The sequence below is a fragment of the Camelus bactrianus genome, chromosome 25, assembly GCF_048773025.1.
Source record: "Camelus bactrianus isolate YW-2024 breed Bactrian camel chromosome 25, ASM4877302v1, whole genome shotgun sequence".
NCBI classification, from domain to species: Eukaryota; Metazoa; Chordata; class Mammalia; order Artiodactyla; family Camelidae; genus Camelus; species Camelus bactrianus.
This window is the reverse complement of record NC_133563.1, coordinates 37,356,500-37,370,249: the sequence shown is the minus strand read 5'-3', so window position 1 is coordinate 37,370,249 and position 13,750 is coordinate 37,356,500. Positions and strand designations below refer to the sequence as shown.

Here is a 13,750-nt window from a genome sequence, read left to right as displayed (position 1 = left end):
CACCCACCCACCTGTGTTTCCTTCTGTCCATCCCAGGCAGGCTGGGACCACCCCTGCGAAGTCTCAGGGTCCAGTGCTCGAGGCAACAGAGGGCCCTGGGCAGATTTTATGTGCAACTCTATTTTTAATTAGCCTTTATGTTTCTTTTTAAAAGTAACACGTATTGTTTTCTGATTGTGAAAGTAACATACGCCGTTGTAGGAAGTTGGGCACACAGGATGTCTGAGGCAGCGCCGTGAACGTTTCGGTGTTTCCTGCCAGCCTCTTCTCAGACCCACGGGCGTTCTGCAGAATTGGATTGAAGTGAATCATGTTCTGGATCCCGCTTTTTACACTTAGGATTGGGGGTGTATGTGCCCCCCTCACACGTGGAAAACATGCCCTTCAGAGGTGCGGACACGCTACTGAGCCTGTGAGATCATTGAGCGGAGACGCTGGCCGCTCTCCAGCGGGCCCCGTCTTCAGCCTTAGGAGCAGCTCCCGGGCTGTGCGGCCGATCTCTGTGGCGCCGCCTGTGTCCGGGGGGAGCCTCTGTTGTGGCGTCCCCAGGGCCAATCGGTGGGCTGCCTCGCCCGGTGGCCCTGGTGGCTGGAGGATGACGTCCCCTGCGAGGGTCTGGAGAGGATGGCTGGCTCTGGACCCTCCTGTCCGTCCGACACAGAGCCTCCCCCAACCCCCGCAGGGCCCCCCAACCCCCTTACCCTTCCTCGCCACGGGGTGGCTGCTGCCCAGGCTGCCTAGCCTGCTTGCCTGGCCTTCCGGAGCCTTCCACGACCCTGTGCCCTGGGGGAATTTGCACTTCACGGACCTTTAGCATTTTAAAATAACTTGAGACCTCCGTAAGGTTGCCAAGCTTATATTTTCCCCACGTTGATAGTTCCCAGTTCCTTTTTTATTTTGCCAAGTAAAGACATTTAAAAAAAGTACACTACCATCCATCATTGCTATAATTTTATTAAAAAAAGACATCTCAGTGCCCCTGCGGTGGGCGGGATCCAGTCTCCAGAGAAGAGAGCCCTTCAAATGGAATGAATTTAGCTTCCTAAGAACCTCGGAAGGTGCAGCCTGCTTTGCTCATCTTGCGTGAGATAGGTGTGGGCTTTGCATTTCTCTCAGCCCCCGAGAGTGGACCCTGTCCCGGCCCTCTCAGCACAGGCTCCCAGACTGGCTGAGGTGGCCCAGTCCATGGAGGTGACACTTAGCGGCAGCAGGACCGTGCTTGTCGGCATCAGCCCGGGGCACTGCTGGAGCCCCTTGGGATGGTAGCTGAAGGAGTCGACAGTCATTCAGGAGCCCCGGGCAGGACGTCTGCCTGTGGGTGGGGGCTCTGTCACCAGGCTCCGGGGAGCCCAACTCTGAATCCTTAGGGCCGGGGCCCAGCGTGGGTCAGTGATGATGGTGTGGCCTGATGCTGGGCCTGAACCGTGGCTGAACCCATACCCAGCTCCCATAGCCTGTGTCCATGGCAGGGGGGGAGTCTCCTTCCAGGACAAAGCGGGGACCCTTGCACTGGGCCTGCAGGCCCTGGTGCTCTGTCGTCCCAGCTCCTCTGAGCAAGTGTGTGGGCTCGCGTGCTAGGCTGGGGCCCTGGCCCATGCTGCTGGCCCCTCACAACATGCTGGGGTCACCAGTGCTGGTTGGACCCAAGGGGAGCTGGGGGTGTGGAGGGAGGCACAGGGGAAGGCAGACACCACGCAGGGAGCTGGACTGCAGCTTCCATCCAGGCTGAGGTCCGTGCTGGCCCAGGTCTCAGTGGACCCTGCCTCCAGCGTGACCCTGCACTGGTAGGGACCACACCGATGGCCTCCTCTCCCGGGTGGGAACTACGTGGCTGTGGAAGTAGCATCAGAGCTGCATGGTGCTCCCTGGCAGCCCAAAGGGCAAATACCCAAGCAGGGGTGGGAGGGCGGGCTCATGAGTTCCGTCTGGACATCATCTACTGTGTTCGCCCCCCCACGCGTGTCCTCAGACACTGTCTCCCACTCCCCCCAACCATGCATGTCCTCAGCTTGGCCCTCTCCCCACCTCAGCCCCTGCGAGGCCTTTCCTTCCTCTCTGCCTCCATTCTTGCCTTTTCCTGTGTGGCTGTGTCTCACCTCATTGCCCGTCCGCTCTCAGCTGGGGCTGGAGCACCAGGAGGCGTCCTCCCTCACACGTGATTGCGGGTGGGTGACACTGATCTCAGTGGGGGTCACTCGGGTAGCTTGGGCTCTCGGGGCGTGGGCCTCTCGGGAGCTGGACTTCTGTGTCGGCTCAGGGCTCTTGGGTGAATGTTCTGACCAAGAAGTCATGAACCACATGACGTTGCCTCTTACGACCATCTCAGAAGTCACGTAGCCACGCCTCTGCCGCCCCCTGTGGCTGAGGCGGTCCTGAGCATGGCCAGATGCAAGGGACCTTGACCCACCGTGCATGTGGTGGGAGAAATGTTGCAGAATTTTTTGGCCAGTTTTTTCAAGCTGCCACAGTCCTGAAGCAGCAGTAGACGTGGCATCTTTGAGGAGCCAGAAGTGGGTGGCTACAGCCAAGTCTGTCGGTCAGGTGGGCCTGGGCCAGACCACACCAGCCCTTGGAGGCCTGGTAGATTGTTTGGGCTTCATTCCCCAGCAGTAGGAAGCCAGTGGAAGGCTCTGGAAGGGTGTGGCACGATGAGGGGAGTGGAGACCAGGGATTCTGGGGACAGAGCCCTATTCATGCACTCCTCGCCGTGGCCAGGCTCTGAGGCCGGCCGAACAGGGAGGGCTCTCAGCAGACCTTGACCCGCCGGCACACTGATCTTGGACATCCAGCCTCCAGACTGTGAGAAACCGCGCCCCCTGCTCCTGGGCCCCGGTGTGCGGTGCAGTGCCAGAGCGGCCGGCGCGGACGAAGCCAGCCCTGCTCATCAGCTCACGGAGGTTTGGTGGTTTCTCTTCGGCGACTGTGCGTACTGATGCTCTGAGCGTCTGTGTGGACCCCTGTTGTCCCTTCTCTTGGGTTGGTCCCTAGGAGTGGCCTTGCTGGTCAGATGGTGACTGTTTAACATTTTGAGTAGCCGCCAGACTGTTTCCCAGGGGCTGCACCTGTACCCCCCCAGGAGAGCGTGAGGGCTATGATTTCCCCACTCCTCCCGACCCTCATCAGCTGCCTGTGACCACAGCCGTCCTCCCACGGGCGCAGTGGCATCTCAGGGTGGATTGGACCTGTACATCCCGATGCCTGGTCATGTGGAGAGTTACTGACGTTGGTATGTTTTCTGTGAAGACTGTTTGGTTCTCCGCCCGTTTTTGAATGAGGTTACTTGTCTTTTTATTGTTGATTTGCTTCCTCCTTCCATAAGCTTCTTCCGGGCTCTGCTGCTCGCCCTCTCCTGGGCTTCTGCCCTCCCTGGTTTGGGCCACCTGTCGGCCTCCTTCACCGGTTCCTCCTTCCAGTGTCTTCTCCTGCTTCCTCCATGCCGGGGAATCAGGCATCAGCGGCGCCCTCCCGGGGCCCGTTGTCCACTGCAGAGACTTGAGGGGTGGCCTTGGTGCCCCGCACCTTCACCTAGCCTGGCTGGTGCTGCTGAAACGTGTCTCCCTTCCCCAGCTCCTGGCCACTCCACCTCTTCTCTGGGCCACATCTGGCCACGCTCCAGGTCCCCGCCTGTTCCTCCTCAGTGCAGCCTGGCTGGGCCTCCCCACTGCTGGTCCCCCTCGCCTTCCAGGTCAGGGTCAGCTCCTGTGCCCGAGCCTCCAGCTGTGCCTCCACGGCTGCCTCTGTCCGTCACCTGCCCTGGTGACCGTTTGTGTGTGATGCTGCCCCTTGCCCAGCCTGCTGACCCCAGCCACCCTCCAGCCTCAGCCGGGCAGCCCCTCCTCCTGCAGACTTGCCAGGCTGGGGGCGCCAGGGCTTGGGGGCTGCCTACGTGTCCGGCACAGAGGGTGGTGTGAGGTGGGAGTCCAGCCTGATGTTCCTTAAATGTGATTACCTAGTTGCTGCAACTCCATTTGTTGAAAAAAGACTGTCCTTTGAATGCCTTGAACACCTCGGCACCTTCTTCAGTGATTACTTGAACGTCTACATACAGGGGCACCTCGGGGTTATTCTGTGTCACTGATCTCTGTCCTCAGGACGGTGCCGTGTTGTCTTAATTACAGTTTCATGCGGAGCCTTGAAATCCGTTGGATCTGACCACCAGCTCTGTTCACCTTTGTTTGAAATTGTTAGGGATGCTCCTGGGCAGTTGTATTTCAGTATCAATTTTAGAATCTGCTTGTCAATTTCTGCTTTTTAAAAGCCTTTGATAATTTTGTAATTTTAAATCTGTAATTTAACAATTTATAATTTTATAATTTTAAGCCTTTTACAATTTTATTTGGGGTTACCTTGACTCTGCAAATCAATTTGAGGACTGATGTCTGAAGGACCCTGGGCCTTCCTAGCCGGGAAAGTGGCCGGCCCTTCTCTCATTTCTGTTTTTATTTCTTTCAGCAGTTCCTTGCGGGTTTTAGTGCACTGGTCTTCAGTGGATTTTGTTAAATTTATGGCCATGTTTTCATGCTTTTTATTCTAGTATAAGAGGTATCATTGTTTAAATTTCATCTTCCTTTGTAGATGCCCGTGCGTGTAGATGACCGGTCCTGCTGGTTGCCGCGCCCTGTGCCCTCGTTAGATTCCAGCTTCCCTAGGATTTTCCACGTCTGAGAACCTGTCTTCCGTGACAGAGGCAGTTTCGTGTCTTTGTTTTCAGTCCCCATGCTGCTCACCTCTTTTCCATGTTGCACTGTTGTAAGCGTGTCCTTTCACAATCAGAACGTCATAACCCGTAAAACGCCGCATGGAGGCAGGACGGTGGGCGCCCCGCCCGCCGCCCGCCGCCCCGCAGGGCCCGTGCTGGGCGGGCTTCACAGGCTCTTTCCCTCCAGCTGATCGTCTCCCTTTTCTCTTCTAGTTTCTTAGCTTTTACACGAGTGGGCGTTGAGTTTGGCCGGACGCTCTTTCTGCGTGGTTTTATTGAGGTGATTTCCCCCCTTTTCAATCTGTTCTATTAACACGAGGATTACAGTCACTGGTTTTTGGATGTCAGACCAACCTTGCCTTCCTTGGATGAACGCCTCTTGGTCGCAGGATGTTACCCTGTTTGTGGGCGGTTGGATTTGCGCCCCTAACACCCTGTTAGGGGCCTTGCTGCTGTGTTCCTAGGTGACCTGTGCTGCTCTTTTCTTTCAGGTTCTTTAATTAGATTTTGGTATCAGGGTGATGCTGGCTGCGTAAAATGGAAGTGTCCCTTCTTGTCTGTTTTCTGGAGGAGTTTGTGTGGTATCTATGTTACTGCTTCTTTAAATATTTGATAGTGAAGTCGTCTGTATTTTGGGAACGTTTTTAAGAACAAATTTAATCCCTTCAATAGATATAGAGCTATTTAGGTTTTCTGTTTCTTCTTGAGTCAGTTTTGATCATTCTTGTCTTTCAAGTAATTTCTCTGTTTCATCTTAGTTGTCAGATTTATTGACACGTGATTCATAAGCTCTCAGGAGCTTCCCACGTTCAGCCCAGGCCAGCCCGGTGCCCACACCCACTGTTGCTGTGTGGGGGTCCTGCAGGGAGTAAAGAGGGGTGTCTGAGCTGCAGCTGGAAGGCCAGGAGGTTCCCTGGTGTCTGCAGCCTGGAGCCAGGCCAGGGTCCTTCCCTGGCTTGGCTGTGTGAGCCTGCAGGAGGCCTGAGGGCAGGGTTGTCCCCCACCACTCTGTCCACAGGGGCGGCAGTCAACCTCACACCAGCAGGGTGCTGGGAGAGACCCCCAGCCTGGGTCTGGAGATGGGCGTCTCACCCGCAGCCCCAGAGGCCTACCCAGCAGGCTAAGGTTTCCTCAGCGGTGGTCCCAGGGCCATCTCTGCGGCCACCCTGCTCCCTGGGCCTGACTGGTGCTGCCCCCTGGGGCCTCTGCGGGAGGGCTCAGGGCTGGGCCCCAGTGGTGCAGGTGCCAACCCCATGGCTTGTGTGTGGGTCCGTGGAGTCCACAGGGTGAGGGGTGTGGTGACAGGGACCCGGGCTCACTGTGCACTTCCCTCCCTCCTGCCTCACCCGCCCACCCCTGCTTCCTCTCCTGTTTCCCTCCCTGGGCCTGCCTGTGTGTCCTTACTCCCATCTGGCCCTCTTTCCTCTGCCTGCTTCTTCCTTCCTGCTGGCTTCCCTCTCCCGTGTCCCCTTCGCACACCCGTGCCCGCTCTGCTGCTCCCACCAACCCCGCCCCCCCATCTTCTCTCCCCTCCGCCCCGCACGCTTGCTTGCCCCAGGCATGCAGCACAGCAGGAGACCAACCAAACCGTTGCAGCCAGCACCAGCGCCCTGAAGCAGATGGCCGAGCTCCTGCGGGGCTGCTCCCGGGTATGTTCCCTGGGGACTGGGGCGGGGTGTGGGGGCCAGGGGGCGGTGCAGCGTGGGGAAAGGATGGCCCACGTGGCTGCTTGGGGCAGAGGTCGCGTGTTCAGCCGTCCACTGGGCAGTGCCACAGGCCAGGCAGTGGTGTGGGTGTTGTGGGCTCCCAGCCCTCCTGGACAGGAGTGCCTCCGTCCGCTGGGCCTGAGACCCCTCCGCTGTTCCACACGCCCGCGATTTAACCATCATGGCCTGGGCGTGGGACCAGAGGCAGCTGCCTGGCCTGGCCTTTCACCCAGGGTCACGCCGCACCGGGCAGCGTCTCCCGCGGTTCTGTGGCCTTGGCGTTCGGGGACCTTTTTGTCTGTGGCTTTGTGCTTTATTCTTGCACTTATGCCTGCCTGAGGCATCACGGAGGGCAGGGCGGGGGCACTAGATTTGAGCTCTGGTCTTTCTGGGTCCAGAGCTGTATGTCACCAGGGCAGGAAAGCAGAGTTGAGCCCGTTGGAAATTCAGAGGGATCCCTTTTATAAAAGCAGAATACATCCTTCCTTCTTTCAGTCCTCCCATCCACCAGCTCGCTTTTTGTCTGTCTGTCCATCCATCCACTTACCCGCCTGTCCACTGACTTACCCACCCATCCATCATCTAAGAACCCAACAAACATTTACTGAACACCTGCTCTGCCAGATGCTGGGAGAGGGATCCAGATGAGGTCCCCCATTACAGCTCTCATAGTCCCGTGGGAGGACGTGCTGTCCGGGCGGACTGCCAGGGGGTCACTGCTCTCTCAGGGAGGAGAGGCTGTGCCATCACCTGGAGCTGGGGTGGATCATGTGGGCTGGAGCTGGAGCTAGAGGGGTTCTGCCAAAAAGCACTGAATAACTCCCTGAGCTCTTAGGTCTGTCCTGGGGCATACATGTGGTGCTAATTACAAGAGCCTCACCTGGACACTGAAGCAGGCGCCACAGAGCTGTAGCCACACAAGGACTGGGAGGCCCAGATGGTACCCAGTGAGCCTGAGGGGCCTGTGTTGGAGAGCTGGTCTCGCTGAGACGTGGCCGGCCCACTGGTGCACCTGCAGCTCGCCCTCACCCATGGGCTTGCACGGGGTGCATGGTGGCAGTGAGGGGTGGGTTTTGTGACTTGAAACGCAGGGTCTGGGAAGAGGCCAGGGCCCTCCCGGGAGCTGACGGGAGGTGCTGGGGGCAGGAGGGGACTGGGAGCCCACGTCTGCGTCCTGGTCCAAGGACACTGGGACAGGCGTGGTCTGTCGGTGCCAGGCTGCGTGGTGAGAGACGAGGGCTTAGGGCTCCTGATGGCCGGTGGTGCTCACACACACCTGAGCGGGTGGTGCCAAGGTCCAGGGCCTGCTTGTGCGTCCCCTGGTTTGACAGTATGTCTTGAGTGCCGGCTCTGTGCAGGCATCATTCTGGACACTGGGGTGCAGAGACCAACAGGGGACGAGGTCCCATTCCAGCGGGAGGACAGTGGCCATGGAGGGGAGCCAAGGGGCTGGTGCTGGCTTGATGGACGGCTTGGTGACTGCAGCTCTGATGCCGGGGACAAGATGCAGCCTTGTGTGTGGTTGGGCACATGTGCTCTGGGGCCAGCGGCCTGGCTCCACCACCTGTGTGGACTGGAACAGGCCTCTGAGAACTCGGGCCCAGGATCTCCTGAGCTGTCAGATGGGGCTCCGAACTCACCTGAGTGGTACTGGAGACCAGACAGGCATGCTGTGCCGGGGCAGCTGGCTCCGCGGTCAGTGCTGACTGCGTGTTGGGGCTGGGCGGGGCTGGCGTCGGGCGATGCTGTCTGTGCTCACGGAGCCCTGCTGGTGTTTTTGGGGGATGGAGCAGGTGCAGTAGACATGGACGGGCCCGGTTCTAATGTGGGGGTGATGATGGCCGTGGGACTGGTGGTGGGTGGACCAGGGGCTGTGGGGCGGGCGCTGCCAGGAGTGGCAGGAGGGCGCAGGAGTGTAGGGACTGAAGTGCCCGAAGACAGTGGGGCTGCAGAGGCAGGACGAGGCCTCAGACCTGTGGAAGCCGTCCTCTCTCTGCAGCAGGAGCGCCTGCAGCTGGACTGCCTGAAAACTCAGCTCTCAGACGCCGTCCAGCGCTATGGAGTGGTGCAGAAGGTGAGGCGCCGGCAGGTGAGGTTGCCGGGCGGGTGGGGTGGGCTTGGTCCCCTGAGCACTCGCTCAGTCAGCCTGGCATGGTCCCATCCCCTGAAGCAGAGGACGGGCAGCCCCGCAGACACATAGCAGCCGCCGGGGTCCCGCTGGTGCGGCTGCGGCGCGTGCAGTGAGGGCTCTTTGACTTCTGGGGCACGGCCCAGGACAGTCCTCGCAACGGCCTCTTGGGAGGGGGGACAGCAGGTATCCCTCGTCCTGACAGGTGAGGAAACAGCCCCAGAGAGCCCGGGTGTGTGGAGGAGGCCGTCTAGCAGAGCGCCTGCCGAGCCCGGCCCGGCTCCCAGCTTTCCTGACATGTGGGGCGGCTCTCTTCTTGGGGCTGGAGCTGTGCTCTGCCGTCGGCCGTGGTCCAGTACGTCGTGTTTATCTGACGCTGCTGCTCTCTTTCTCACCTTTTCTGTTCTTCCTGTCTCCCTCTTCTTGTACTTTATCCGACAGAAAATTGCAGAGAAGTCCAGAGCCCTGCTTCCCACGGCACAGAGGGGTGGCAGACGGCAGGTGGGTACTGAGATTGACCATGGTCAGTGGCTGTTTGGGGACAGCATAGAGTCCGGTGCCACTGGGCTGCAGGGAAGAGCAGGGGGTACCAAGGGCAGGGGCCTCTGTTTGAGGACGTCACCTTGACAAATGACCTTTGAGGAAATTGGCATTTTTCCCTCAAGTCTCTAGCGCGGGCTTGATGAGGAAGGTAGATGGTGTTGACGTGTTGAAATGTCCCTAGATTATCAGAGAAGTGACAGAAAGAACTAACTTAAGATAAACTGTAGTAAAGCAAGGCTGTGTGTTATGCTGTGGGTGACACTGAGAGCACAAGAACGGGACCTGTAAGATGGGTTAACAGAGAGGAACAAGTGGAATAAAACAAAACTTGATTAATTTAAAAGCAAAAAAAGAGAAATAAGCAAAAAACAGGAAAAATAGGGAACAAGTTTTGAGATGGTGGACTTAACACCACTTACGTTAAATTGAAATGAGCGAATCCCTCCAGTTACAGGGCGCAGACTGTCAGACTCGGTTAGAAGGAAGATACTATGTAGTGCTTGCCAGAGGTGAACCTGAAATGTGAATCTAGAAAAGTGTTGAAAGTAAAAGGATGGAAGAAAGATTCATTATGCAACCATAAGGCAAAAGAAAACGGGCATGGCTGTATTAGCATCAGAATAGGTAGACGTCACGTGGAGGGGATGGTGGCGACACGGAGGTGCCTTGTGCAAGGACAAAAGGCTAATTCAAATGTAATTCTAAATTTATATGTAACTGTGTATGTATGTAATAATTGAGCATCAAATAATATAAATACAAAGCAAAACTGACAGTAGTAAAAGGGAAAACTCGTAAATCTACAATCACAGTTGGGAATTAGGACACACTTCCCTAAGTGAGTAATAAAATAGACCAGAAGGATTCAGCGAGGAAATGAGAGATTCAAATAATAACCTGACCTAATTGGAGTTTATGACAGCGTCCCACCGCGAGAGACCGGGTGTTCCTTTCAAGCGCACATACACGTACACCGGACATTAAAGCCAGTCTCAGCAGATTCTAAAGGGTTGAGTGTGTTCTCTAACCAGAGTGCAATTAAAGGAGAATCTGCTAACAAAAAAATCACTGGGGGGCTGAGAACTTAAAGAACACAATTTGAAATAACCCACGGATCAAAGAAGAAACCGCAGTGGAAATTAGAAATCATCTTGAACTGAACAAAGACGAAAGCGTAGCAGTTGGAGACTCAGTGAGGACCTGGCCCAGGCCCGGTGCCAGCCGCGTGGCTGGGGGCGCTGAGGGCTGGGGCACAACACTGCCGCTCCCGGCAGACTCTTTACCTCAGCTCGCCCACCCACACAGGTCACTTCACTGGATCCTTGACCCATATTGTGATCGGAAAGGCAACGAAGCTTCTAGAAGCCACCATGGGAGGCTGTCTTCACATCTACATAGTGAGCAGACGTTCCTTACACAGATGAAAATGTGCTGACTAGAAAGAGATGGTAGACCTGACTTTGTGAAATCTGTACACCCATAAGGGAATGAAGAGACACCCCACAGTGAGAGAAGGCGTTTGCACAACACATCTCTGAAAACAGTTACGTCCGTGATATATAAAGATCTCCTACAAATCAATAGGAACAGGCAGACAACTCAATTCAAAAGCACACAAGGGTGAACATCACAAGGCAGGGTGACCCACCACGCCTCATCACTGCACGCCTCACAGCTGCCGAAGCAACTGAAAATGCAGATAGACGCGCGGGGGAATACCACGTGTCGGTGAGGCCACGGGGCACCCAGAGATCTCGCCCACTTGACGGGAACCTTGCTGACGTTGGCCAGAGTGCGTCACCTTCCTACCTGTGACCTTGCAGCTCCACCCGAGGTGTGTGCCCCGTAGGAACACACACACGTGTCGTGGAAGCACTCGGCACTGCGGGACACGCAGCCGGCTGGACAGGCACTTGTGCCAAGTCCGTAAGTGGAAGACACTCCTTGCTCTGTGGCCAGCAGGGCCCCGGTGGCAGCTTGGACGCGTGCTGAGCCCAAGGAGCGAGACTGAAGAGGACGGAGGTCGAAACTGGGCCAAACTAACAGGCAGAGTTAGAAGCCAGATGGTTTTCCTTGGTTGGGGACAGTGTAATGAGTGGGGGTCTGGAGGGCCACTTCTGGGGTCCTGGAGTGTCCGTACCTGACCCGAGAGTCGTTCCCTCACTCTGGCTGGCGTGCCTGTGCATTTCTGCTGTGTACGTTGGGCTGTTGCTGCCGTTTCGGTTGGATGTTTCTTAGAGGAGGAGGGTGGCCGCCGGTGCCCCTGAGAGACTGAGAAAGATTACGTCATTTCCGGGAACGTCGTGGGCTGACGTCCACGAGCTGACACTGCAGGGTTCAACCCCGGGGTGTGGCTGTGTCGATGCCCCAGACTTTGGGGCCACCGTCTGCAGGCGGAGGGTCCTGGCAGGAGTGGGGATGGCCGCTGCCCACCGGCTCTCCTCCGAGCTGAGCACTGGGTGTGGCTGCCAGCAGGTGGGCCACAGTCTCGGCCGGGAGCCGGGTCTGTCTCCCGCCAGGCCAGGCCCAGCCAGCGGGCAGTGCTGCTGTGCCCGGCTGCTGCCCCGGGGCCGGGCCGCGCTGCGCGGGGAGCGGGCGGCAGTCTGCGCCGTCTCGGGCAGCCTCACGCCTGCCGGGCAGTTCCCAGGCACCGGCGGTCGGTCCTGCCCCGTCGCGGCTTCTTCATTTAATGTGCGGCCGGGCAGGACCGAACGTCGCGCCAGACCTGTGTTCCGGGGTTTGCCGAGCCTCCAGAGGCTTCCATTCGTGGACAAGCAGGGCCGTTCACCATTTGGAGAAATCAGTGAGCAGCCGCAGACTCCTAGACAAGCTGTGTTTCCCAGGCCTGTGACTGGCCCTCGCCCTGACCCCCTGCCTGCCCTGCCGCCGGGTCACGGATGTTCCCACGTGGAGCCCTGGGTCGGAGTCCACGAGGAGGTGACCCGTCACTTCCCTACTTGTTGGCCCCGGGTGGAGGCCATGCTGAGCCCCCCCAGCGTGACCCCCGGCCTCCCTGAGCCTCCACTGGGCTCCATCTCTTCTCACGGGAAACCGCTCGGCCCTGCCCTCCCGCAGTCACGTTGGATTCGGAGCCTCTAACCTACGTGTCAGGATGGGACCGAAGCCCTTGGCCTCAGAGGGAAGAGAAAGCTGCCTTTGTTGGCGGCCCCGCAAGCTGGAAGACCATCACACGGCTGTCCCCTCTCTCTGGCCCCAGGGCCTTGCCAGCAAATCCTAATCCTGGCTTTGGAGCTCGAGACCCAAGCTGAGCCTTTGTGAGGAGGATAAAGGGCGCTTTCTGATCCTTTCAGGAGGAGGGCTGTGTTGGGACCAGGCATCTCAGCCATTTCTCCCTCCCTGGTCCCTTGTCCGGAGCTGCTCAAGGAGGGTGCCCAGTACTGGGGAGGCCAGGCCGCACGCCCGTGTCTGCAGGGAGGCCTGCACCCTTTGCTTCAGCTTTCCGGGGCTCCCACTGAAAGCCAGGCTCCCAGAGGCTGAACGTGACACCCCCTGCACTTCCTCACCGGCTTGTTGACTCCCTGGGTCAGCTGGCCCGTGGTGCTCACCGCAGGCTGTGCCCTGGAGCCCCATCCATGTCCTGCTGGCCGTGTTGTGCTGCCACAGCACTGCTGCGGGGGGCGCTCCTGCATCTAGGCCCTGAGGTGCACGGCCGGGGCTCTTCCCACCCAGGTTACTGGATTGACCAGGGAAACTTGCAGAAGCCCCTGCTCAGGCGGTGCCCTCAGGCCAATGGAATTGGGCAGGTGGGGGTCCGGGTGCCCTGTTCTGGAGCAGCCACTGCTGGGAGGGGTGCGCTGCCTGCGCCCCGTGACTCCGCCTGCACGGGCGGCTGGGGCACCCGGCGTCGCTCCTGGGCTTGCAGGCTGCGTCTGGTTCTCACGTGTGCTTCCTGGTTGGGACTTTACCTTTGTCTCATTCACCCCTTTCCGTGACTCTGGGACATGGTGGTGTCAGCCCCGCCTTATGGAGGTGAAGGTGGAGGCTTGGAGCAGTTAAGAGACTTGCCAGGACCACACAGCTAGGAAGCCATGGAGCTGAGCTTTTCCTGTTTGCTCGCTGCCCTTGCCGAGGGTGTGCGGTCAGTGAGGGGGGCCAGACGCCGTCACCGCTGCCAGGAGTGAGGGTTGTGCCCGGCACCGCGTGGACAGGAGATGGGTCGGGATGGGGCAGGCAGCGCAGCTGTTGTGTGCTGAGCAGGGGCCTTGGGTGGGGGTCACTGTTCCCGTTCCCTGGGGAGCACTGAGCCCTGAGCGGGTGTCTGCTGGCCCGGGCCTCCCAGTGGTGCCAGTGCTGGGCCAGAGCCTGATTCAGCTCTGGCTGCAGCGTGGGGCGGGGGAGCTGGGAGCCGCAGAAGGGGAGGCGGGGGGCGCGGGGCCTGGCGTGGGGCCAGCCTCCACCCGCTCCTGCCCGCCTGGCACTGCTCACTTCCTCCCGCCCACACGGAAAGGGGAGGTGATAATTGCCGCCTTGGACGAGCAGCGCTTGTCAACAGGTTTTTCAGATCTTTTATTTTATTTTCATCTATCCACATATTTACTTATTTAAAGGCCTCTGCTGACTCCCGGGGAAGAGGTCTGTGGGGAGGATGTGGCTTTGGGAGGAGGATGGGGTGATTGCGGACGTGTCACCCTGTGATGGGGCAGCGTGCCCATC

General features: G+C 58.5%; 1 protein-coding gene across 10 annotated transcripts in view; it reads left to right on the top strand.

The window, feature by feature from the left end:
* The window catches only part of TSNARE1 (t-SNARE domain containing 1), an 87,154-nt gene that overhangs the window by 50,970 nt on the left and 22,434 nt on the right, over positions 1-13,750 (top strand). For 7 of the 10 annotated variants that reach the window (XM_074353188.1, XM_074353191.1, XM_074353187.1 and 4 more), the window contains 3 exons: positions 6,258-6,348; positions 8,405-8,494; positions 8,975-9,034. In XM_074353188.1, coding sequence (XP_074209289.1) covers positions 6,258-6,348; positions 8,405-8,494; positions 8,975-9,034 — 241 coding nt within the window. The remainder of the gene's footprint in view (positions 1-6,257; positions 6,349-8,404; positions 8,495-8,974; positions 9,035-13,750) is intronic. The other 3 variants (XM_074353192.1, XM_074353190.1, XM_074353189.1) reach the window with 1 other exon arrangement.